Source organism: Pristiophorus japonicus, chromosome 4, assembly GCF_044704955.1.
Source record: "Pristiophorus japonicus isolate sPriJap1 chromosome 4, sPriJap1.hap1, whole genome shotgun sequence".
In the NCBI taxonomy this organism is placed as follows: domain Eukaryota; kingdom Metazoa; phylum Chordata; class Chondrichthyes; family Pristiophoridae; genus Pristiophorus; species Pristiophorus japonicus.
This window is the reverse complement of record NC_091980.1, coordinates 161254644-161281349: the sequence shown is the minus strand read 5'-3', so window position 1 is coordinate 161281349 and position 26706 is coordinate 161254644. Positions and strand designations below refer to the sequence as shown.

At 48.2% G+C, this 26706-nt stretch overlaps 1 protein-coding gene across 1 annotated transcript in view; it reads right to left on the bottom strand.

Annotated features, from left to right (window-relative positions):
- Positions 1–5440: 5440 nt before the first annotated feature.
- LOC139263144 (calpain-3-like) overlaps positions 5441–26706 on the bottom strand; it is a 224083-nt gene continuing 202817 nt past the window's right edge. Inside the window, 5 exon segments of the mRNA XM_070878759.1 lie at positions 5441–5686; positions 5688–5714; positions 5716–5762; positions 19844–19960; positions 23170–23248. Of these exon segments, the coding sequence (XP_070734860.1) occupies positions 5594–5686; positions 5688–5714; positions 5716–5762; positions 19844–19960; positions 23170–23248 (363 nt within the window). The 3' untranslated portion in view covers positions 5441–5593.

Below are 26706 nucleotides of genomic sequence, written 5' to 3'. Positions count from 1 at the left end.
ATGAGACGTGAATTGACTAGAATAGACTGGCGAATGATACTTAAAGTGTTGACGGTGGATAGGCAATGGCAAACATTTAAAGATCACATGGATAAACTTCAGCAATTGTACATCCCTGTCTGAAGTAAAAATAAAACTGGGAAGGTGGCTCAACCATGGCTAACAAGGGAAATTAAGGATTGTGTTAAATCCAAGGAAGAGGAATATAAATTAGCCAGAAAAAGCTGCAAACCCAAGGACTGGGAGAAATTTAGAATTCAGCAGAGGAGGCCAAAGGGTTTAATTAGGAGGGGGGGAATAGAGTATGAGAGGAAGCTTGCTGGGAACATAAAAACTGACTGCAAAAGCCTCTATAGATATGTGAAGAGAAAAAGATAAGTGAAGACAATCGTAGGTCCCTTGCAGGCAGAATCAGGTGAATTTATAATAGACAATAAAGAAATGGCAAACACAACTTTGGTTCTGTCTTCACGAAGGAAGACACAAATAACCTTCCGGAAATACTAGGGGACCGAGGGTCTAGTGAGAAGGAAGAACTCAAGGAAATCCTTATTGGACGGGAAATTGTGTTAGGGAAATTGATGGGATTCAAGGCCGATAAATCCGCAGGGCCTGATAGTCTGCATCCCAGAGCAATTAAGGAAGTGGCCCTAGAAATAATGAATGCATTGGTGATCATTTTCCAACAGTCTATCAACTCTGGATCAGTTCCTAATGACTGGAGGGTGGCTAATGTAACACCACTTTTTTAAAAAGGAGGGAGAGAGAAAACAGGTAATTATAGACCAGTTAGCCTGATATCAGTAGTGGGGAAAATGTTGGAATCAATTATTAAAGATGAAATAGCAGCGCATTTGGAAAGCAGTGATAGGATCGGTCCAAGTCAGCATGGATTTATGAAAGGGAAATCATGCTTGACAAATCTTCTAGAATTTTTTGAGGATGTAACTCGTAGAGTGGACAAGGGAGAACCAGTGGATGTGGTGTATTTGAACTTTCAAAAGGCTTTTGACAAGGTCCCACACAAGAGATTGGTGTGCAAAATTAAAGCACATGGTATTGGGGGTAATGTACTGACGTGGATAGAGAACTTATTGGCAGACAGGAAGCAGAGAGTTGAGATAAACTGGTCCTTTTCAGAATGGCAGTCAGTGACTAGTGGGGTGCCGCAGGGCTCAGTGCTGGGACCCTAGCTATTTACAATATACATCAATGATTTAGATGAAGGAATTGAGTGTAATATCTCCATGTTTGCAGATGACATTAAGCTGGGCGGCGGTGTGAGATGTGAGGAGGATGCTAAGAGGCTGCCGGGTGACTTGGACAGGTTAGATGAGTGGGCAAATACATGGCAGATGCAGTATAATGTGGATAAGTGTGAGGTTATCCACTTTGCTGGCAAAAACATGAAGGCAGAATATTATCTGAATGGCGGCAGATTAGGAAAAGGGGAGGTGCAACGAGACCTGGATGTCATGGTACATCAGTCATTGAAAGTTGGCATGCAGGTACAGCAGTCGGTGAAGAAGGCAAATGGTATGTTGGCTTTCAGAGCTCCGGGATTTGAGTATAGGAGCAGGGAGGTCTTACTGCAGTTGTACAGGGCCTTGGTGAGGCCTCACCTGGAATATTGTGTTCAGTTTTGGTCTCCTAATCTGAGGAAGGACATTCTTGCTATTGAGGGAGTGCAGCGAAGGTTCACCAGACTGATTCCCGGGATGGCAGGACTGACATATGAGGAGAGACTGGATCGACTGGGCCTTTATTCGCTGGAGTTTAGAAGGATAAGAGGGGATCTCATAGAAACATATAAAATTCTGACGGGACTGGACAGGTTAGATGCAGGAAGAATGTTCCAGATGTTGGGGAAGTCCAGAACCAGGGGTCACAGTCTAGGGATAAGGGGTAAGCCATTTAGGGCTGAGATGAGGAGAAACTTCTTCACTCAGAGAGTTGTTAACCTGTGGAATTCTCTACTGCAGAGAGTTGTTGATGCCAGATCATTGGATATATTCAAGAGGGAGTTAGATATGTCCCTTACGGCTAAAGGGATCAAGGGGTATGGAGAGAAAGCAGGAAAGGGGTACTGAGGTGAATGATCAGACATGATCTTATTGAATGGTGGTGCAGGCTCGAAGGGCCGAATAGCCTACTCCTGCACCTATTTTCTATATTTCTATCTTTCCTGATGGTAGGCTGCTGGCAGGCGAGTTGAAAAAGCTGAAAAAAAGTTTCCGAAAATTTCTCTGACCCACACCCACCCACACTTTCCCTCTGGTGCCATTAATGCATAAATGCTGGAAAAAAATTTAAGAGGCAGAAACTATGGGCCAGAAATTTCTGGGACTATATTGACACAATAACGTTACCCGCCATTATTAATTTGTAAAAATATTTGCAGAGCAAAGGAAATACGCCATGAATTCAGATTCTTCACAAATTGCTGGACAATTTGCACTGCACTGCTGGTAGCTTCACCAAAGCCGATAAAATCACTTCTCACCATGAGGCTTCCCGTTGAACTTAATGAGTCATGAATTGCAATGTCAATACGAATTATTCCTGCCGCAGCCATTTAGTGTCGGAAGGCAATAAATTTGGGGATTCAAAGCTGTTTTGACTCTGAATAGCATATTAGATAGATTTCTTTCAGAAAATAACATTTTAGGATTCAGTATATGAATAATATACTCCAGTGTGCCAGTGCAGCCTTCGGCCGCCTGAGGAAAAGTGTGTTCGAAGACCAGGCCCTCAAATCTACCACCAAGCTCATGGTCTACAGGGCTGTAGTAATACCCGCCCTCCTGTATGGATCAGAGGCATGGACGATGTACAGAAGACACCTCAAGTCGCTGGAGATATATCATCAATGATGTTTAGGCAAGGTCCTGAAAATCCCCTGGGAGTACAGGCGCACCAACATCAGTGTCCTCATCCAGGTTAACATCCCCAGTATTGAAGCACTGACCACACTCGATCAGCTTCACTGGGCAGGCCACATAGTTCGCATGCCAGACACGAGATTCCCTAAGCAAATGCTCTATGCGGAGCTCCTTCATCGCAAATGAGCCAAAGGTGGGCAGCGGAAACGCTACAAGGACACCCTCAAAGCCTCCCTGATAAAGTACGGCATCACCACTGATACCTGGGAGTCCCTGGCCAAAGACCGACCTAAGTGGAGAAAGTGCATCCGGGAGGGCGTTGAGCTCTTCAAATCTCAAGGCCGAGAGCGTGACGAGGTCAACTGCAGGCAGCGGAAGGAGCGTGCGGCAAACCAGTCCCACCCACCCCTTCCCTCGACGAATGTCTGTCCCACCTGTGACAGAGTCTGTGGCTCTCGTATTGGACTGTTCAGCCACCAAAGAACTCACTTCAGGAGTGGAAGCAAGTCTTCCTCGATTCCGAAGGACTGCCTATGATGATGATGAATTTGAGACTTAGCATGTGGTGAGTGTAGTGCTCGGGAGGAACAGGTGACTGTGGACCTGTGGTTCCCAACGCTCTCCACCACTGGGGCTTTCCTCAAGTCATGTCTGGGTCTATTGTAGACTACTTAATAGAGATTGATTGCTGTGATTAGTCAACAACTCCATTATTGTTGTATCATGTGATTATCAGGATGGTAGAAGGCAATCGAGATGGACCTTGGACTTTTTTCATCGAGCAATTCCTATGTTCCTATGAGAGCAATGCGAGCACAATGGACAGGGTGGCTGGTTCTATACTTCATGGGTCAAGAGTTTTTGTACATTGTGCACGCCTGCTCTGCCATTCACTCATTAACTTCCCAAGGGCCAATACAGCAATTCACTAACACAACTGGGTTACAATGTCCTCTTCTTTTGCTTGCTCTTTGAAAAAATGTCTTACTTTTCTTTTCTGTCTCTTTTTTTTCCCTCTCTCTTAATCCATTCTTTCTTTCTCTCCCTTGATTCCTCTTTCTGTCTCTATATTTCTTTTGACTCTAATTCACTTTATTCCCTTCTCCGTTGCTCACTCTGTTTCCTTCTTTGTCCTCTTTTATTGGTTAAGGAGATGGACCATTGGGCATGATGTTCATGAGGTCTCAGATGCAATATTGACATCGCTACGCCATTATCATATCGACGTCCCAGCAACTTGCGGCAGAAATATAGTACATTGTTCACCGCCAAATCTACCATTGCAGCAATTTCTGACCCGTAGTCAACATTCAAGATTAGATTGGATAGGTGGATGAAGCAAAAGGGGTTGGAAGGGTTGGGAGCAGAATGGATAAATATGTGCTCGCATGGAGGGTAACCGCTGACACAGGCCCAATGGCCCGTTTCTGTGTTGTAACTGCTGTTTTTTTAGAATTCTATCTCGGGTTCCTGGTATCACTGGGCAGACCAGCAGTTGTTGTCCAACCCTAATTGCACTGAGAAGGCTGTGGTGGGCCTTCTTCTTGAACCACTGAGCGGTTTCATACAACTGAGTGGCTCACGCGGCCACTTCAGAGGGCAGGTTGCTGTAGATCTGTATTTTTTATGTAATCCATTGTCAGTACTGACTTCACTGTTCTCAGGCAGGGCAGCGATAGGAACAGCCCTGGGATAGGGAAAGAGAAGGGGAGAAATTACTGATCACTTCGCTGCTGGAAAATACATGTGTATGGAAGCTGGCAAGTGATTTAAGTGATACCCTCTCTGGAATGTATACACCTGTGATTATGCTCACAAGTTTGTAGAGCTGTTGAGTCGGGAGTGGCTTAGCTAGTCACATGATGTTCACAAGACTCAATAAAACCCCAGCCAGTTGGGTTTGGGGATCCATGATTCGGTAGATGGTTGTGAGCCTGGTGGATGAACTGGTAATGTGTAGTGTGATTGTTAAACCTTTTGTTAATAAACCAACTAGTTCTTAATAGCAGCATTTTGCTATGAATTCTTAAGCAAAGAACCCATGAAGGAAATAAGAACATAAGAAATAGGAACAGGAGTAGGCCATACGGCCCCTCGAGCCTGCTCCGCCCTTCAATAAGATCATGGCTGATCTGATCATGGACTCAGCTCCACTTCCGCGCCAGCTCCCCATAACCCCTTATTCTCTTATCGTTTAAGAAACTGTCTATTTTGGTCTTAAATTTATTCAATGTCTCAGCATCCACAGCTCTCTGAGGCAGCGAATTCCACAGATTTACACCCTCAGGCAGTCAACTGATATTTATTAGCTTGGCACTGGTTATTCGGCTATAGCAGCCAAGTCTGATCTTACCTGCCAAACATGCAGTGATCCAGCAGGGCTGACTGGATGGTAATTCCCCTCCCTGGCCCTGGGGTACTGAAGCCAGCTGTAGTGATTCAACTGACTGTGAGACCTACTAACTCGTACCAAACCAAACATTGAACCTGGGACCTTCTACTCAATGTTATATCAGGCAATGCATTTAATCACTAGGCCACCAAAGACAAAGGTTAAAGTAGGGGATTTATTGTAAAATCATACAAGAGCAATAAAGAAAACTTGTGCTTTTATCCTGGCTTCAGGTGTTCCTAATCGCAAAGGTTCACACAGTTGCAGTAAGACATGCTGATCTGACAGTAGGCAGCAGGCTGTCATGGGGCGGACCGCTTTACACCTGGCTTCCTGAAGTACCGGTGACTGTCATTGTGGGTAGAAGAGGTTGCTTTCGCATATGATGCTGTTGAGGTTTAGGCGTTGAGTTTGAGGTAATAGCCAGGCACGTGAGCCCCAGGAACAGAGTCCTGAGACTCTTAAGCATACATGGTGAGTTGCAACCACTATGGAAATAAGAACACCATAAAGATTAATCCCATCAGTAAGGAATATTGTCAGTTCAATCAGAGGTCAAATCTGATAAGAACATGAGGAAGGGAGGAATGAGAAAACATAATTTGCTCCATTCAGCCTTTCCCTTCACTAAACAACATTCACTGCACTTCAGTAAATAAAACAATCCATTATGTGAAGTATTCTAACATGTGCATAAAGTATTCTAAGAAATGCATAAATCTAATTATTATTATGCCATGCGCTGTCATAGACAAACCTAATTTAATAAGACAACATATTACAGTTAAACCACCAAGAAGATAAAATCCTGTGGAATTTCTACCCAATGTCCAAAGACAATCTAATGAGTATTAATCCAACCTCTGGAATCAGTGCTTATAACTAACCAGTCACATTCCACAATCATGGCCCCAGTAGCTCTATAAGTCGCACTACATGGGCCTTATGCTAAACATCAGTAAGACAAAGGTCCTCCACCAGCCTGCACTCGCTGCACAGCACTGCCCCCCCAGTCATCAAGATCCACGGCACGACCCTGAAAAATGTGTACCACTTCCCTTATCTTGGGAGCCTCCAATCAACAAGAGCAGGCATTGATGACAAGATCCAACACCTCCTCCAGTGCACCAGTGCAGCCTTTGGCCGCCTGAGGAAAAGAGTGTTTGAAGACCAGACCCTCAAAACTGTCGCCAAGCTCATGGTTTACAGGCCTGTAGTAATACCCGTCCTCCTGTATGGCTCAGAAACATGGACCATGTACAGTAGACACCTCAAGTCGCTGGAGAAATACCACCAACGATGTCTCCGCAAGATCCTACAAATCCCCTGGGAGGTCAGACACATCAATGTTAGCGTCCTCGACCAGGCCAACATCCCCAGCATTGAAGCATTGACCACACTTGATCAGCTCCGCTGGGCAGGCCACATAGTTCGCATGCCAGTCACGAGACTCCCAAAGCAAGCGCTCCACTCGGAACTCCTTCATGGCAAACGAGTCAAAGGTGGGCAGCGGAAACGTTACAAGGACACCCTCAAAGCCTCCCTGATAAAGTGCAACATCCCCAATGACACTTGGGAGTCCCTGGCCAAAGACCGCCCTAAGTGGAGGAAGTGCATCTGGGAGGGCGCTGAGCACCTCGAGTCTCGTCGCAGAGAGTCTGCAGAAATCAAGCGCAGGCAGCGGAAAGAGCATGTGACAAACCAGTCCCACCCACCCTTCCCTCAATGACTATCTGTCCCACCTGTGACAGAGATTGTGTTTCTCGTATTGGACCTAAGAACTCATGTTAAGAGTGGAAGCAAGTCTTCTTCGATTCCGAGGGACTGCCTATGATGATGATGAGCACTATAAGGCATATGACACACTGGAGAGGTGGATTTGAACTGCCAGCAGGTTTCTGGCAGGACACCGGTGGTTTCATTTGAATTGCCATCTGTCACGGCAATTATAACAAAAAGTGGCGTCTGCAAGTTGGGCCTCTGCTCCCCAAGAGAGGAGAATGGGCACGCGCTGGTGATTGGCTTTGGGGAGAATAAGAGAGAAGGGGAACTGGTGAATAAAAATCTCCAGATCAATGTTTTTCCCACTCAAAGATGGTTGTGTGCAATGATTCCCGCAGCTGCAGTGTTCTGAGGGCTGCTTCATACAGGTGCGATTCATTGTGATGAACATTAAAGGGAATTCCAGGAAGACAGTGAATACTCTCCTAAAGATCTTGAAATCTGTATATTTACTTATACATACACCAGGATTTAAAAGGCTCTTGAAAGACACAGTTCCTTTTGATGTCCACGTAGGACATTGTTTCCTACCTTTAATACCTGATAAGGAAATATGGCTCAATTACATGAGTGACTGTTACACCTACCTCCAGAACACTGAGCTTAATAATTCCATCTCCATCTTTATCAAAGGCATGGAAGGCTCCTGCAGAACAAAAATGGGGACAATGAAGGCAATGCATCCTCTGAAAAATACACACACAAAGGTAGAAACTGATTTGAATACTGGCTATGTACAATAATTCTGAGGATAGCGAGAATGCAGCCACTAGGCAAGGAGCTGAGCCTGTCCTGCTTGCTGCACCATCCAGGTCTTGCTGAGGCTTTTTCCTTCAACTAACCTTGGTCCTTACATTCAATGATGGAGAACAAGACCCATTATAGAGACCAGCATTTCAAGCATCGAATGGTGTAAAGCAAAATCTTCTCTTTGAGTGTGTACATTCAGAACTTTCATTCACTCTAGTTTTCTCCTCTGACTCGTGCTGAGATACGGATTCACAAGTGGGAGTCGCCCGTAAGTACCTCACTCATGTGTACGCCTAGACACTGGAGTGTTGGCAAGCTGATCCTTTATCGAACCCTGGGGAGCGGTCACCACAGCCAAATCCCAATTCTGTCCTCACCCAGGGGAAGAGATAAAGGTCATTTGGAGGATAAACACCAACATGGACTGGTTGGGCCGGACAGCCTCCTTCCGTGGTGTAATTTCTATGTAATTATATCTAACTCTATGGTCACCGAGCCGAGATCAACGAACTCAGCAGAGGCCAGGGATCAACCCTCGTGCCTACCTAATTTTATGGCTCAGTTCCACACTTACCAACTGAGCCATCGTTGAGCCCCCCCAGAATCATGATAGTACAGGACAGTTGCAAACATCCTACTGCCTGCCTGATTAACCCTTGCCACTGGATAAAGGCCTAGCTCTGTCAAGCCCATGTGGTGGCTGATGTGCAATGGTCACCACACGTTTAAAAAAATTCACGCACAGGCATCTTCCACCCCCTCAATTGAAGTTCAGGACTGGAACATCGGGTCCTTCATTGAAAAACCTGTGAACTCATGGAACTCATTCGAGGGACCGCCTATGATGATGATGACTGCCTGTTGCTGACAACACTTAGCTCCAGCGACACCATTTTGTACTCACCCTTCTCTGGACCATATATCAGTCCCTAACTGAGAAGGCCACACCTGCCCTCCCAAGATTTTGTCTGTGCCACTCTGAACTAGGAGACATGAGTCTGCTCAGGGATCAGGATTCCAATTTTCCATCTTTCTACTCTTTGTTATCCTACAATAATATATCTAAGATCAGATCTAGGATGGCTTAGGGGTGTGTACACAGTTAGTAGCTGAGCCATACAGACTTAGAGGCCTGGATTTTAGCCTGGAGGCCGTTGCTTGTGGGCAGCGGGGCTGTTTTGAGGCAGAAGAATGGGTTTCCCAAAAGTCCCGCAGTTTTTTACTGCAAGGCTCCTTTAAGTTTTTCTCTGTAGGTTTCCCGCCAACAGGCAGCCTGATTGACAGGCTGAAGGCCTGTTGGCCGGAAAAGCCAACAGCATAAGGCCACATCCGAGGGGAGCGGTAGGGCTACTGGGGTGGGCGCAAGAGATAGTGGGGGTTCCTGATCGCGATGGGAGAGCGGGGGCCTAATCACGAGTGAGAGGTCCCGATCACGGAGGGGTCCTGATCATCTGGGATCTCCCAATTTTGGGGGGCAGGGGGTGGGGGGGACGGATGGTGGTCAGGGGGGGCAGTGGGGGTGATGGTAGTCGGGGGGTAGCAGATGGTGGTCGGGGGGGAGGGGGGCAGTGGGGGGTGCTGGTAGTCGGGGGGAAGCAGATGGTGGTCGGGGGGGAGGGGGGCAGTGGGGGGTGCTGGTAGTCGGGGGGAAGCAGATGGTGGTCGGGGGGGATGGGGGGCAGTGGGGGGTGTTGGTAGTCGGGGGGTAGCAGATGATGGTCGGGGTGGGTGGGATGGTGGGAGTGGGGGGAGCAGACAGATCACGGGGGATGGGTGGGGCATTTACAGGGTAATCTTGTTGGGTCCTGACCCACAAGCAATGCTGTAAAGTCAATTGTCTCATGGATTCAACACTTCTCGCCTCCTTTCATCTGCCGGGCTTCCCGATACCTGGAAAACCCGGTCGGCATGAGTTAAAAATAGAATGACTGTTAAAATGAAGGTAGGTGTCATGTATTCAACTATCATTGTAACCCCTGTATAAGCTGACCTAAGTTGTACACCTTGAGAACATTGACCACAAAGGGGTGAACTTGTGGGAGACACTCCTAACCTGGACTTTCAGGTATAAAAGGGGAAGCTCCACCCACCTTCATCACTTGAGGTCTTGGTAATAAAGGTAACTGGTCACAGAGTGACCTTCTCTCAAGTATGGGCCTCGTGTGCATTTATACTGTATAGTAAGGACATATCATTGGTGACGAGAAACTGGGATTTAAACCACGCAAGCATGGTCACTAGCAGCACAGAAGAGTTGGTGATGATTGGGACGACTTTAGTGAGAGACTACAGCAAAGTTTTGTCACTAAGGAATGGTTGGGACAGGATTCGGCCGGCAAACGCATCTCCTGACGGTTTGTGGATCCAGAACGTACTCCCTGATGAAGGACCGTCTAGCGCCAGAGAAGCCGGCGGACAAGACGTTCGAGGAGCTCAGTAAGTTGATCGGGGAACACCTTAAACCGGTGAGCAGCATGCACATGGCGAGACACCGGTTTTACACGCACCGGCGGCAAGCGTTCCTGACTTTGTGGCAGATCTCCGGCGACTGGCGAGCCTATGTAAGTTCACAGATGCATGCAGAGCGGAGATGCTGCGAGACTTTTTTATTGAGGGCATCGGGCACGCTGGGGTTTTCAGGAAACTGATTGAGACCAAACACTTGACCTTGGAAGCGGCGGCTCTGATAGCCCAGACATTTATCTCAGGGGAGGAACAGACCAGAATGATGTATGACAAAATCTTGGCTCAAATGCAACAAACGACCAGGGAGTCAACATTGTTAACACGGCACACAGTTTTCTAGGCAGACAAGGGCAATCGGACATGCCCAGCATGTAGTCGAACCCAAAGGGGGAATTCAACAGAGACAATGGCTAGCTGAACGGCGATTCATGCCATCGCAATGGACAATGTGGCCAGTAATGGGGTCATCAACACCTGTTAATGGTGCGCTTAAGGACAGTTACAGAGACAGTCAGAGACGATCAACTGGTAATGGACCTTTTGTTTCCAACAATGGGGCCTCCAGCTCATGCTGGAGGTGTGGAGGCAAACATCCAGCCAGAGCTTGCAGGTATCAGCAATATACCTGCAGAAACTGCAACGTCAGCGGTCACTTGGCGCGTATGTGCAGGAAGCCTGCAGACAGGTTGATGTACGAGGAGGACGAGCCCGATGTAAGCCCTACGAGGCCAAATGAATTCTGGGGGAAATCGCTGGAAGCTGAAGTTCAGCGAGTTCATGTGGAGCACATATACAATTCATATACCAGGACGCCACCGATAATGATGAAAGTGCTCCTTAATGGCATCCCAGTATTAATGGAGCTAGACATGGGGGCCAGCCAGTCCCTGATGAGTATCAAACAGTTCAAAAGGTTGTGGGTGTCCAAGGCCAGGAGGCCAAAATTATTGCCGATTGACGAACAGCTACGGACATATACAAAGCAGATCATTCCGGTGCTAGGCTGTGCCACGGTAGTCGTGACCCACAAAGATTCGGAGAACAGGTTGCCACTCTGGATTGTCCCGGGGGACGGTCCCGCACTACTGGGGAGGAGTTGGCTTGCTGTCATGAACTAGAAATGGGGAGATGTCAATGCAATTTCTTCTGTGGAGCGAGTATCATGCTCACAGGTCCTGGACAAATTTGACTCATTATTTCAACCTGGCAGCAGCACTTTCATTGGGGCCAAGGTAGTGATTCAATAAACCCGGACGCCAGGCCAGTACACCACAAGGCCAGAGCGGTGCCATACGTGATGCAGGAAAAGATAGAATGCGAATTGGACCGCCTGCTGAGGGAAGGCATCATCTCGCCAGTCGAATTCAGTGACTGGGTGAGCCCGATCGTGCCGGTGCTCAAGGCGGATGGGTCGGTCAGGATATGTGGCGATTACAAGGTCACCATCAATTGGGTGTCACTCCAAGACCAGTACCCGCTACTGAGAGCGGAGGACCTCTTTGCGACGCTATCCGGTGGCAAACTTTTTTCAAAATTGGACCTGACCTCAGCTTACATGACCCAGGAGCTGGCGAGTGAGTCGAAGAAGCTGACCACCATCACGACACACAAGGCGTTGTTTGAGTATAACAGATGTCCGTTTGGGATTCGTTCAGCCGCCGCGATCTTTCAGCGAAATATGGAAAGCCTCCTCAAGTCGATTCCAAGTACGGTGGTTTTTCAAGATGACATCCTCATCCTGGGTCGCAATACTGAAGAACAGCTCCACAACATGGAGGAGGCGCTACGCAGACTGAACCGGGTAGGGCTGCGACTGAAAAAGGCGAAGTGCGTCTTCTTAGCTCCAGAGGAAAATTTCCTGGGGAGTGGGGTAGCAGCAGACAGGATCAGACCCACTGCGTCCAAAACAGAAGCGATCCAGAGAACACCCAGATGCCGTAACACGACAGAGCTGCGTTCGTTCCTGGGGCTCCTGAACTATTTTGGTAATTTTCTTCCCAAATTGAGCATGCTGTTAGAGCAGCTACACGTGCTCCTACGCAAAGGTCGTGATTGGGTCTGGGGGGACAGCCAGGAAAGGGCTTTTGATAGAGCACGCAACTTGTTATGCTCCAACAAACTGTTAACATTATATGACCCGTGTAAGAAACTTGTTCTAACATGCGATGCGTTGTCCTATGGGGTCGGGTGTGTTGCAGCATGTGAATGCCAATGGTCAGTTACAGCCGGTAGCTTATGCCTCCAGAAGTCTTTCCCAGGCAGAAAGATGCTATGGAATGGTAGAAAAGGAAGCGCTAGCATGTGTATATGCAGTAAGAAAAATGCACCAGTACCTGTTTGGCAGTATTTTGAGCTGGAGACAGATCACAAACCTCTAACGTCCCTTTGGCCGATAACAAGGCCAGAAATGCGAATGCATCGGCCTGCATACAGAGGTGGGCACTTACGTTAGCCGCCTATGACTACACAATTCGGCACAGACCGGGCACTGAAAACTGCGCCGATGCACTCAGCAGGCTCCCACTAGCCACCACTGAGGGGGCAACTGAGCATGATGCTGAGATGGTCATGGCTGTTGAAGCTTTCGAAAGCGAAGGCTCACCTGTGACAGCCCGTCAGATTAAAGTCTGGACAAATAAAGACCCGCTACTGTCTTTAGTTCAGAAATGTGTCCTTAATGGGGACTGGGCAGCCACGTCTGGGGCATGCCCTGAGGAATTTAAACCATTTCATAGGCGCAAGGATGAACTCTCAATTCAGGCCGATTGCCTATTGTGAGGAAACTGAGTAGTCATGCCCCAGAGGGGCAGAGAGGTGTTTATCAGAGGACTTCACAATGAGCACCCGGGCATTATCATGATGAAGGCAATTGCCAGGTCACACGTTTGGTGGCCAGGGATAGATGCAGACCTGGAACTTTGTGTTCGCAGGTGCAACACATGTGCTCAGCTAGGCAACACACCCAGGGAAGCCCCCCTTAGCCCCTGGTCCTGGCCAGCCAAGCCATGGTCACGCATCCATGTGGACTACGCAGGTCCTTTCATGGGAAAAATGCCTACTCCAAATGGATTGAGTGTGCCATTTTAAATTCAAGCACATTCTCTGCCATGGTAGAAAGTCTACGGGCAATGTTCGCCGCCCATGATCTACCGGATGTCTTGGTCAGGGACAATGGCCCGTGCTTCACAAGCACTGAATTCCAGGACTTCGTGGCAGGCAATGGAATCAACCATGTCAGAACGGCACCATTCAAGCCGGCCTCAAACAGCCAGATGGAACGAGCAGTGCAGATAATCAAACAGGAGATGCTCAGAATCCAAGGGGGTTCCCAACAAAGCCGCTTATCACACTTCCTGTTGGCCAATAGATCCCGACCACACTCGCTCACAGGGGTTCCACCCGCAGAGTTGCTAATGAAAAGGATGCTCAAAACCAGATTATCCCTTATACACTCTACTATGAAAGAAATTGTTGAGAGCAGGCGTCAGTCACGATGTGACTACCATGACAGCAATGCAAGGGCACAATGTATTGATGTCAATGACCCTGTTTTTGTCCTTAATTACGCTGCAGGGCCCAAATGGCTTGCAGGCACTGTGATTGCCAAAGAGGGGAATAGGGTTTTTGGTAGTTAAACTTACCAATGGATAAATCTGCCGCAAACACGTGGATCAAACTAAAAGGAGGTTCAGCAACCCCATAGAAGAAGCAGAGGAAGAACACGACATAGCATTTACTCCACCACAGGTGACCGAACACCGGAACCAAGTGGAGGAGAGCCCAGTCCCTGTGGGCAGTCCGGACAGGCCTGAGGCACCGCAAACAGCAGACACTCAGGCCAGCGTCCAACAGCCGGAGCCCCAACTCAGGCACTCTACAAGGGAGCGTAAACCACCAGAGAGACTTAACCTGTGATCCCACTAAGACTTTGTGGGGGAGGTGATGTCATGTATTCAACTATCATTGTAATCCATGTATAAGCTGACCTAAATTGTACACCTTGAGAACATTGACCACAAGGGGGTGAACTTGTGGGAGATACTCCTAACCTGGACTTTCAGGTATAAAAGGGGAAGCTCCACCCACCTTCATCACTTGAGGTCTTGGTAATAAAGGTAAAACTGGTCACAGAGTGACCTTCTCTCAAGTATGTGCCTCGTGTGCATTTCTACTGTATAGTAAGGGCATATCAGCAGGCAGCCTCATTATAATATTTAAATGACCAACTTACCTCCCGCCAGCACATTGGTCGCCCGCCGCTCATCCCGCCTCTGATAAAACTGGAAGTGGGCAGGCTGGCAGCATTTCAGGTTTTTTGAATTTTAACCTCTGACCTGAGCCCAAACCAGCCTTTGTTTAGGAGTTTGACATGGTTGACCACTCTATCCTTTTCCAACGCCTCTCCACCGTCGTCCAGCTAGGTGGGACTGCACTTGCCTGGTTCGATTCCTATCTATCTAATCGTAGCCAGAGAATCACCTGCAAAGGCTTCTCTTCCCACTCCCACATCATTACCTCTGGTGTCCCCCAAGGATCTATCCTTGCCCCACTCCTATTTCTCATCGACATGTTGCCACTTGGCGATATTATCAGGAAACACTGCTTCAGTTTCCACATGTACACTGACGACACCCAGCTCTACCTCACTACTACTTCTCTCGGCCCCTCCATGGTCTCTAAATTGTCAGACTGCTTGTCCGACATCCAGTTCTGGATGAGCAGAAATTTTCTCCAATTGAATATTGGGAAGACCGAAGCCATTGTTTTCGGTCCCCACCGAAAAACACCGTTCCTTAACCGCAGACTCCATCTCTCTCCCCAAATCCTGTCTGACGCTGAACCAGACTGTTCGCAACCTTGGTGTCATATTTGACTCGGAAATGAGTTTTCGACAACATACCTACTAAGACCGCTTATTTTCACCTCCGTAACATCGCCTATCTCCGCCCTTGCCTCAGCTCATCTGCTGCTGAAGCCCTCATCCATGCCTTTGTTACCTGTAGATTTGACTATTCTAATGCACTCCTGGCTAGCCTCCCACATTCTACCATACACAAACTAGAGGTGATCCAAAACTCAGCTGCCCGTGTCCTAACTCGCACCAAGTCCCGCTCACCCATCACCCCTGTGCTCGCTGACCTACATTGGCTTCCGGTTAAGCAACACCTCGATTTCAAAATTCTCATTCTTATTTTCAAATCCCTCCATGGCCTCGCCCCTCCCTATCTCTGTAATTACCTCCAGCCCCAAAAACCCCGAGATGTCTGTGCTCCTCTAATTCTGTCCTCCTGAGCATCCCTGATTGTAATCGCTCAACCATTGGTGGCCATGCCTTCTGTTGCCTAGGCCCCAAGCTTTGAAACTCCCTTCTTAAACCTCTCCGCCTCTCTACCTCCCTTTTCTCCTTTAAGACGCTCCTTAAAACATATCTCTTTGACCAAGCTTTTGGTCACCTGCGCTAATTTCTACTAATGTGGCTCGGTGTCAAATTGTTAACACATAATACTCCTGTGAAGGGCCTTGGGACGTTTCACTACATTAAAGGTGCTACATAAATACAAGTTGTTGTTGTTAAGCTTCAGCCCAGAGAGTCTGTGTTCAGTTATCTGGTCTCAGCAAGCATGCCAGTAGGGGCACTACAATTGCCCTGAGGGTGCCTGGGTTAGGAGGGGAAAAGTGACCAGGGCTCCCACTCCTCCTTGCTACCCAGTGACACTTGCTGAAGGAAGGGGCGGCATTACTACTGTGCAATTGCACAGTGCCCCGAGCCCGTCCCATCAAGTTTGTCTAGTAAAATGTAGTCGACTCAAACCAAACCTTTGTATAGCTCCTCCTTCCCCCACCCCTCAAGGCAAACGCTGCCCCTGACTGAAGGTACACACTTACATGCAAGTTGAAGACATGTTTGGGTTCCTCCTACTATGCGCAAACAATCAAATAGCACAGATCAGGGACCAAACCATGTGTCCTTGTACTGAATAAACTCACCAGGTGACTGGGCAGACATGTTTCTTATTTTAATGTACAACCTTTACCATTGCAGAGACCAGCGCTTAAAGGGACTAATAGTTGTAATAAGCGTGCAGTTAATAATTTTGAGGCCCCCTCCTCTACTGCTTTCCTCTCCTGAAGGTGTTGGTGCTTGCTATATAGAGCCTATGGTACCAGCTGACCTCCAGTACCTAGCCCAAGTCACCATTCCTCATGTGTGATTCGAGATGGCCAAGCCCTGATTTTGCAAGAGTGACAACAATGGGTTTGAGCTGGCCTATGGTGCAGGCCCACTCACACCAGGAACTCAAAGGGAGGGCCACACAGTATTTTCCAGCAGAATCTCCTACCCTTGAATTGAATAAGATTATGAGGGAGCTTGACATGGTAGACGTAGAGAAGATGTTACCCCTCGTGGAGGAATCTACAACTAGGGGGCATAGTTTCAGAATAAGATGTCGCCCATTTAAAACTGAGATGAGGAGGAATTTCTTCTCTCAGAGGGTCATGAAACTGTAAAATTCTCTACCCGAGAGAGCTGTGGAGGCTGGGTCATTGAATATATTTAAGGCGGAAATAGACAGATTTTTGAACGATAAGGGAATCAAGGGTTATGGGGAGCGGGCAGGGAAGTAGATTTGAGGCCAAGATCAGATCAGCCATGATCTTATTGAATGGCGGAGCAGGCTCGAGGGGCCAAATGGCCTACTCCTGCACCTATTTCTTATGTTCTTATGTTATGAATAGACTGCCAACGTATGGCTCTTTTTTCCACCAGAACAAAGCAGATTGTGGGGTGATCTGCTCGAAGTGTTTAAAATTATGAAAGAACGCGACAGGGCAAATAGTAGGCTGTCTCCAGTGGTTGAGAGGTCAGGAACAAGGGCCCATAGATAGAAGATTAAATGTAAAAGATTCTGAACAGAGGGCAGGAGAAACAGTTCACATAGAGAGTTGTGAGGGTGTGAAATGCACTTCAGAGTTAGTGGTTGAGGAAGAAACTGCCAACATTCAAGATTAGATTGGATAGGTGGAGGAAGTAGGTGGAGGAAGGAAAAGGGGTTGAAGGGATATAGAACAAAGTGGATAAATGTGATTAGAATGATTTGCTTGAGTGGTGGGTAAACGCACAATTGGCTGGGGAGTACAAAATCTGGCAAGACAGCAGATCCAAAAGGTATGCAGTTTACCATTGATGGGGAAGTTGTGATGAGGTTTCAAAAGTAGATAAATTATTTACGTCACTTTGGAGACTTTGGCAACATTGTTCCCCTTCATGCTGAAGAGTCAAAGCGCTTGTGGCAGGAAGCGCACCAAAGGAAGGGGCCCTCAAGTAAAAGCACAGGTGCCAGCTGTGTGGAGGGAGATTGCCAACCAGTTCAATATAGTTGCCCTGGTAACTGGTTGCAAATGAGGAAGAAGCATCCTGTTTTCAGGGCGAAGATGATGGTAACATTTGCTCAGATTTGTGTGCTCTTCACCTTTGCTCAGATTTCCTTTGGAGCCCCTCAATCATGATACAAACCAACGTTGGGAGCCACCAAATCCTCTGGAGGTGCAATTTCAAGCATTGTGCACAACCATTTACGCATTTAAGGGGAAGCTAGATAAGTGCATGAGGGAGAATGGAATAGATGGATATCCTGATAGGGTGAGATGAAGAGGGGTGGGAGGGCGCTCATGTGCAGCATAAACATCGGCATAGACCAGTTGGGCTGAATGGCCTGTTTCTGTGCTGTACATTCTATGTACCTTGACGTAATCACCCTGTTGCACACACTCTCATTGGGACTAAGCCATACTTTTCTTGAAGGTAGAGGTGCCAGCTGAGGAACAGCAAACGGATGCAGTGAAGTGCAGGCCAAGATGCTCCTCTGTTGTTAGAGGGTATCGAAGTGGAGTCAGCAGTCATAGATGGACGCAATCTTCTAAGACCCATGTTTGTCCCTCTTTAAATAATTCAGGTACTATGGACTGCAGCACAGTGAAGACTTTGCGTCTGCTTCCTGTATAATGGCCATGGTGATGTTTGTGTGGTCATCTAGCACCTGATCATTAATCCATTAATCTGTTCACGAAGGCCATGGAGTAGTTTTGAACTACCCCCATTTCCACATGGATTCCGTAATGTATGCACCAGAGAGTATGCTCACAGCTTTGTACAGCTGTTGAGTTGTGAATGGCTTAGCCAGTTATGTGATGTTCACAAGACTCAACAAAACCCCAGCCAGTTGGGTTTGGGGGATCCACGATGAGGCAGGTGGTTGTGAGCCTGGTGGATGAACTGGTAATGTGTAGTGTGATTATTAAACCTTTGCTAATAAACCAACTAGTTCTTAATAGCAATGTGTTGCTGTGAATTCTTAAGCAAAGAACTCATGAAGCAAATACATTATAGATTCCACGTACAAAGCTTTGCACTCAATGGAACCACGTCAGCCAGCACAAGCTGTGGTCACTATCCAGCTGATGCCTCCTTTTCACAGGAAAAGCAATGAAGCTATTGCTTCTTGGTAATTATTTTATTATACTTGTAACTCCAGCCATTGAATTATTAATTCAACTAAATGCTGATCTAAGCCCTTTTCAGACAGTAGATAATTAACAGAAATTTCAATGCATATTTCCTGGTTTTGACGATCCCGATTTCCAGTCATTGCAGTTTAAGAATTCAACTTTTTATTCCGTGACTGTTCCTGTAGATCAATGAGACACGTTATTGCTGGTGTTTGGGATTATTTTTCCATTTCAGCCAACCAAGAGCCAATTTTAACTCCTGGCCAGTGTTGTGTGGACAGAGAACAAGGCAGTGGCAAACAGCAGCGTGAGGGCCAGGGGACTTTTGATCCCAGGACTCAGCTGTAAAGGCCTCATCAGTCTCCTTTCCGAATCTGGCGGGAGGCGTTGGCTGGGAAAGAGCGGGGTTTTGGGTGGCAGGATGTTGCTGCAGGGAGCTGAAGGAACAGCCCCCAACAATCAGGCAAGTGGTCAGGAGAAGGTCCAGGGAAGTGGGGGAGCCTAGAGCATGGGAGGCACAAAGATTGACTTGTAGGTCCAGGAGGAGTACTGTTCCAGGGAAAGAAAAAAATAATAAAAAATTAACTTATCCACTAAGTCCCGTCATGGCCCTGGCTCGTCTTGCCACCAGGTTGACCTGGAATGGAAGCCGTAACAGCTTGCCCGCGCTGGCCTCAGGTTAAAATTGCAGTCATCAAAGCACCATCTGCATATTTAAAGAAGGAACCCGCAGCCCCCTGTCATGTATCCCTCTTACCTGCTTGAAAGAACAGCTTAAAATTGCAACCACTATGAATGGTGCAGGTACGTCACCAGAAATAGTAGGGGGAGTCACCAGGAATGGGGGGGGGGTGGTGGGGGGGTTGAGTCACTGCAGGAATGGGGGGGTCACTGCAGGAATGGGAGGGGGAGTCATCAGGAATAGGAGGGAGGTCACTGCAGGAATGGGGGGGGGGGGGGAGTCTCCAGGAATGGGGGGGCTAGTCACCACCAGCAATGCATAAGTGGCTTTAAAGACTCACTGCAGTGGAGGAAAGGACACTGCAGGTGGCGGTGTACTTACTGAACATCCCTTCCAGTCTCACAATACAGCAGATGAAGCTGTCAAAGTCCAGGGTCATATTTTCATCGGCGTAACGCATGGAGATGATCTCATAGAGCTGGCTGTTCAGATGGAAACCTGAAGAACAAGAAATAATGGTACTTACTACATTGCAGGTAGTCTCACCAACACTCCCCTCTAGCTGCAGTAAACAGAGCCCTGCCATCCAACCACCTGTGGTATTCTGCAACTAAGTGTGTTACGGACACAGGAGAGCTGACAGCCATATCTTATCGTCCAATACAGTGCTCCGACAGGCTCAGCTGACATAATAACCCATGTGGTACGAGAGAGGAATTTAGATGTGGAGGGCCATTGGCACAGCTGACTTGTGTCCCCTGGTAACTGAACCCTTCACCATAATTCACCGTAAGACAGACCGCTGTGGTAAAGCGACAAACATTTTGAGGCATGGGACTGAAAGTGCAATGAGGACTATCTTTACTTTACACTTTGACACTGGGGGGTACAAATTGCCCCTGCCTGAAACAGGGTGCTCCCACCCAATTTCGGTGGTTTTTACAGCAGCTGCGATTCAGGTCGACACTTTCTTGAAATTGCACTCTTTGGGTTTTTTTGTTTTGATCCGGAAGTCGGTCATAATGGGGGCGGTGACAACACCTGAGGGGCAAAGATGCGGCGGTGACAGCAACTGAGGGGCGGAAGTTAGGGACGGCTGCGGAGTCACCGCCAATAACATCACCACGGCTTTCCCCTTCACTTCAAGGGGAGAGTCTCTGCGCTTTCCAAACTTCGGCCCACTGGGCCACCAGGGAGGGGTTCAGCCAGACCAGCGGCCTGGCACCCAAGAGGGGGGTACTAGGCTGCCTGTTGGCGGCCCAGCTGAACCTGGGGACATAACTATCGGGCCAACCTGCCAGTCGGCCGACAAAAAAAGACATGGCGGCAGCAGCAGTGCGCCCTCCTCTTTAAGGGAAGCCTTATCGCTATTTTAGAAGGCCACAGCCTCTCTGGACCAGCCGGGAAAAGCTTGTTTTGGCACTGCCAGGTGGGCCGAAGACTTTTCAAGGGGAATGTCGTCAACGGTGGGTTAGATCGGCGGTGCGCATGCTGATGACGTGCTTAACACCGATCGGCGGCAGCAGACTGGTAAAGGGGGGATCGGGGCACCGCCGGGAAAACGCAGGAGGGCAATTGGGTTATCAGCGGCCATTTCACCAAAAGTTGCCAGCCACTCCAGTCCGCAGCATAGCCACCGATTTGCAGTGGTAACAGGTCTTAAGGAAAGGGGCATTTCGGCCCCTGAGACTGCAGTGCCCTGTAAAGATTACACCAACTCACTACCCTCAAGATAAAAGTTCACGGGGTTGAGGGTAACATATTAGCATGGATAGAGGATTGGCTAACGAACAGAAAACAGAGAGTCGGGATAAATGGTTCATTCTCGGGTTGGCAATCAGTAACTAGTGGGGTGCCACAGGGATCAGTGCTGGGACCCCAACTATTTACAATCTATATTAACGACTTGGAGGAAGGGACCGATATAGATAGTTTCTTAACCGATAAGGGAATAAGGGGTTATAGAGAGCGGCAGGAAAGTGGACCTGAATCCACGATCGGATCAGCCATGATTGTATTAAATGGCGGAGCAGGCTCGAGGGGCCATATGGCCTACTCCTGCTCCTATTTCTTATGTTCTTATGTAATGTGGTAGAGACATGACCACGGTGACCATAGCTGGCAGAGCTTCTGCATCGCCAGCCCACAATTGGCATCAGGAGGCCTGAATGGGTTTTGTGGTGCCCTGAAGTATCTCGGGGGCTAGAGTTTTTACGGCGGTTCACGTGCAGAGGAGTTACCTATGGTTTTCCTGCACTTTGACGAGAGGATGTTAATTTAATGCCCACCAGACCCTGAGATTTCCCTGTAATTTTCACAGGAATAATAAATCAGAATTCACCTGAGGTCAAAAGAAACTGGATTTTCCACATTGCGGCCGGGATTAGGAGAAGTGGCTCTCTGATGTTCCTGCACCACTTCCAGGATTTTTTGCCGGAAGCGATGGTGGGTATTGAACAAGCCCACCCATATTTGGGCAGCTGTATTCAAAAAATAAGTTAATGACAGGAATAGCTCATCCGACATGTTGCCTGTCATTACCAGGCAAGAGCATTGGGCATCAGGGACGCAGAAAGGGGAGGTTAAAATTGAGAGGGACACCTAGCATGGTGCAATAATCAGAACAAAGTGCTAGACTGCGCTCGGCAAGTCACGAAATGTAAACATTTTTCAGCCACTTCCTTCCATTCTCCTCCCGAGGTAGGCTCAAGTGTTGCAGGAAGACCCCTACCAACAATCAATGAAATGAGCGTGATCCCAGAAGATCTGCCTTTACCATCTAGTGGGATTGGGAGCAACTCTGATGCACTTGGAAATCAATTACATCCGCAAACTGAAATTGAGCCCACGGATCTTGTGACAGGAAGAGAAGGCCAGGAAGATAAATTTCTAAGGGAAAGCAGGCACTGCAAAAAGGATCCTGGGGCGATATCTGAAGGACTGATCGGGTAAGTGTTCAGATTGCATTTTACTTACCTTTCTGACCTCCAGAAGACTGTTGCTAACATTTCTTCCATTTCCTTGCAGGTTTTGCCTGGTCCAGCTCACCTCCTCTTTAGGTCCTAGGATGCCGACATCCTAGCCCCTCAACTTCAGTAGCACTCCTGCACTACTGCCCCGTTAGCTTCCTAAGAGGAGTGTGGAATGCTTCAGTTAGTGCTCCACTCCCTTCTTGGGCACTAAAACTGAATATCCCGGTTGGAGGCGGTAAACATATCCCAACGCTAAAATTGACAACCAAGTAGTGTCATAGCCTCAACTGGGCTAGATTGAATTTTTAGCCCTAATTGTTCTGCTGAAGAAGCTGACACTGCATCAAATACAGGGGAACGTGCTGTGCCCCTGAGATAGGAACCCCCAGCTGATTTTCATTTTCGGACCTCCTTCTGGAAGAGACTTTGTCTGAAAACTTCCGAGTCCAGTGCACTCGTCGTTGAAGCAGCTGAACCTTCAAGAATTGGAAACAAATCCTTTCAAGTCAGGTGTCCATTGATATCAGTAAGCACAGTCCCATCTGCAGCCACTCCTGACCCATTCCTACGCACCTGCATCACATTATAACTCCCATTTGCAGCCAATCCTGACCCATTCTTACTCACCTGCATAACGGTATAACTCCCATCTGCTGCCACGCCTGACCTATTCCCATTCATCTGCATCACGGTATAACTCCCATCTGCAGCCACTCCTGACCCATTCCCACTCACCTGCATCATTCACAGCAGTCCGCATCTCATAGCTGTCAATCATTCCAGAATTATCCTTGTCATATTCCTTAAAGATTGCCTGCAAAAAAACGGAAATGACAATGAGAATATATTTGACTCAGACTGAGGGCAGACTGTAGTTATAGGATCATGTCTGAGCGACTAAGGGCAAACTGCAGTTACAGGATTATACCTGAGGGCAGACTGTAGTTACAGGATCATGTCTGAGGGACCGAGGGCAGACTGTAGTTACAGGATTATATCTGAGGGCAGACTGTAGTTACTGTTGTGTACCTGTAAAACATGCACCCCCATGTTCCGCCACCAGGGAGCTCATCCCCTGAAGTCCCAAGGGATCCCAGCATCCCTTGGGAGCACTGTATATAAGCCAGCCTCTAAGGCCTGTTACTCACTCTGGAGTGTTTTATTAAAGACTGAGGTCACTGTAACTTTAACCTCCCTGTGTGCAGTCTCATCTGTGTCAGGAACACAATAATTGGCGACAAGAATACAAATCCAATGCAAAGATGCAGCAAACTGTGGGCATCCTGGAGAAGTTCTCGGAGGGTGAGGACTGGGAAGCTTATGTCGAATGGCAAGACCAGTACTTTGTATCCAACGAGCTGGACGGAGAAGGAAGTGCTGCAAAAAGGACAGCGGTCCTCCTCACAGTCTGCGGGGCATCGACCTACAGCCTCATGAAGAATCTTCTGGTTCCGGTGAAACCCACAGATCAGTCGTATGAGGAGCTGTGTACACTGGTTCAGGAACATCTTAACCCGAGGGAGAGCGTGCTGATGGCGAGTTATCGGTTCTACACGTGCTAGCGATCTGAAGGTCAGGAAGTGGCGAGTTACGTCGCCAAGCTAAGGCGACTTGCAAGACAATGTGAGTTTGATGGCTACCTGGAGTAAATGCTCAGAGGCTTTTTTGTACTGGGCATTGGCCACGAGACCATCCTATGAGAACTTTTGACTGTAGAGACACCAACCCTCAGTAAGGCCATTGCGATAGCACAGGCGTTTATGTCCACCAGTGATAACACCAAACAAATCTCTCAGCACACAAGTGCTAGCAATGTTCATAAATTAACTGGAACTGTGTTTGCGAGCAGAATGTACAGGGCAGAACCCACGAGTCTGCAACTGCCAGCAGGCCTCAGGTGACCCAGATGACTCAGAGTCCCAACAAAGGATGAATGCAAGGCAATTCACACCTTGTTGGCGTTGTGGAGGCTTCCATTCAGCCTATTCATGCCGCTTCAAAAGGGTATGTTTGCAAGAGCTGTGGAACAATGGGCACCTCCAACGAGCTTGCAAACGAGCTGCAAGCTCTGCAAAACCTGCTAACCACCACGTGGCAGAGGAAGATCAGTCCATGGTGGATCAAAGAAATTTCGAGCCTCAGAGAGGAGGCAAATGCTGAAATACACGGGGTGCACAGATTTTCGACGAAATGTCCACCTATAATGCTAAATGTGAAATTGAATGGCTTACCCGTAGCCATGGAAGTGGACACTGGCGCTAGCCAATCCATCATGAGTAAAAAGATGTTTGAGAGACTGTGGTGCAACAAGGCACTCAGACCAGCCCTGAGCCCCATCCACACGAAACTGAGAACATGCACCAAAGAGCTTATCACTGTCCTGGGCAGCGCCATGGTCAAGGTCACCTATGAGGGCACGGTGCACGAACTGCCACTCTGGATTGTACCGGGCGATGGCCCCACACTGCTTGGAAGGAGCTGGCTGGGCAAAATCCGCTAGAACTGGGATGACATCCGAGCGCTATCACATGTCAATGAGGCCTCATGTACCCAGGTTCTTAACAAATTTCCTTCCCTTTTTGAGCCAGGCATTGGAAACTTTTCCGGGGCGAAAGTGCGGATCCACTTGGTCCCAGAGGCACAACCCGTTCACCACAAGTCGTAAGCAGTACCTCACATGATGAGGGAGAGAGTGGAAATCGAGCTGGACAGGCTGCAACGCGAGGGCATCATCTCCCGAGTAGAATTCAGCGAGTGGTTCAGCCCGATTGTTCCAGTATTCAAAAGTGATGGCACGGTCAGGATTTGCGGCGATTATAAAGTAGCTATTAGTCGTTTCTCACTACAGGACCAATACCCGCTATCTAAGGCAGACGACCTATTTGCGATGCTGGCAGGAGGCAAGACGTTCACCAAGCTTGACCTGACTTCAGCCTACATGACGCAGGAGCTGGAGGAGTCTTCGATGGGCCTCACCTGCATCAACACGCACAAGGGACTAGTCATCTATAACAGATGCCCGTTTGGAATTCGGTCGGCTGCAGCGATCTTCCAGAGAAACATGGAGAGCCTACTCAAGTCGGTACCACACACGGTGGTCTTTCAGGACGACATATTGGGCACGGGTCGGGACACCATCGAGCACCTACAAAACCTGGAGGAGGTCCTTCAGCGACTGGATCGCGTAGGGCTGTGGCTGAAGAGGTTGAAATGCGTCTTCATGGGAACAGAAGTGGAGTTTTTGGGGAGAAAGATCGCGGTGGACGGCATTCGGCCCACAGACGCCAAGACACAGGCTATCAGGAACGCGCCCAGGCCACAGAATGTCATGGAGCTGCAGTCGATCCTGGGACTCCTCAACTATTTTGGTAACTTCCTACCGAGGTTAAGCACCCTTTTAGACCGCTATATGTGTTATTGCGCAAAGGTGAGAATTGGGTATGGGGAAAAAAAACAAGTAATTGCTTTTGAGAAAGCCAGAAACATTCTATGCTCCAACAAGCTGCTTGTATTGTATAACCCGTGTCAAAGACTTGTGCTAGCATGTGACGCGTCGTCGTACGGAGTCGAGTGTGTATTGCAACAAGCAAATGTTGCGGGGAAGTTTCAACCTGTCGCCTATGCTTCCAGGAGCTTGTCTAATGCAAAGAGGGCCTACAGCATGATTGAGAAAGAGGCATTAGCGTGTGTGTTCAGGGTAAAGAAAATGCATCAGTACCTGTCTGGCCTCAAATTTGAGCTGGAAACCAATCACAAGCCCCTCACATCCCTGTTCGCTGAAAACAAGGGGATAAATACTAATGCCTCAGCCCGCATAGAAAGGTGGGCACTCGCGCTATCAGCGTATAACTATACCATCCGCCACAGGACAGGCAACAAGAACTGTGCGGATGCTCTCAGTCGGCTACCATTGCCCACCAAGGGGGTTGGAATTGGCGCAGCCTGCAAACTTGTTGATGGTGGCGCAGCCCACTTGTTGATGGTCATGGAAGCGTTTGAAAATGATAAATCACAAGTCACAACCCGCCAGATTAGGACTTGGACCAGCCAAGATCCTTTGCTATCCCTAGTAAAAAACTGTGTACTGCATGGGAGCTGGGCCAGCATCCCCGTTGAAATGCAAGAGCCAATCAAGCCATTCCAGCGGCGAAAGGATGAGCTGTCCATTCAGGCAGACTACCTGTTGTGGGATAACCGCGTAGTGCTACCCAAAAAGGGCAGGGAGACGTTCATCTCGGATCTCCACAGCACACATCCGGGTTTAGTAATGAT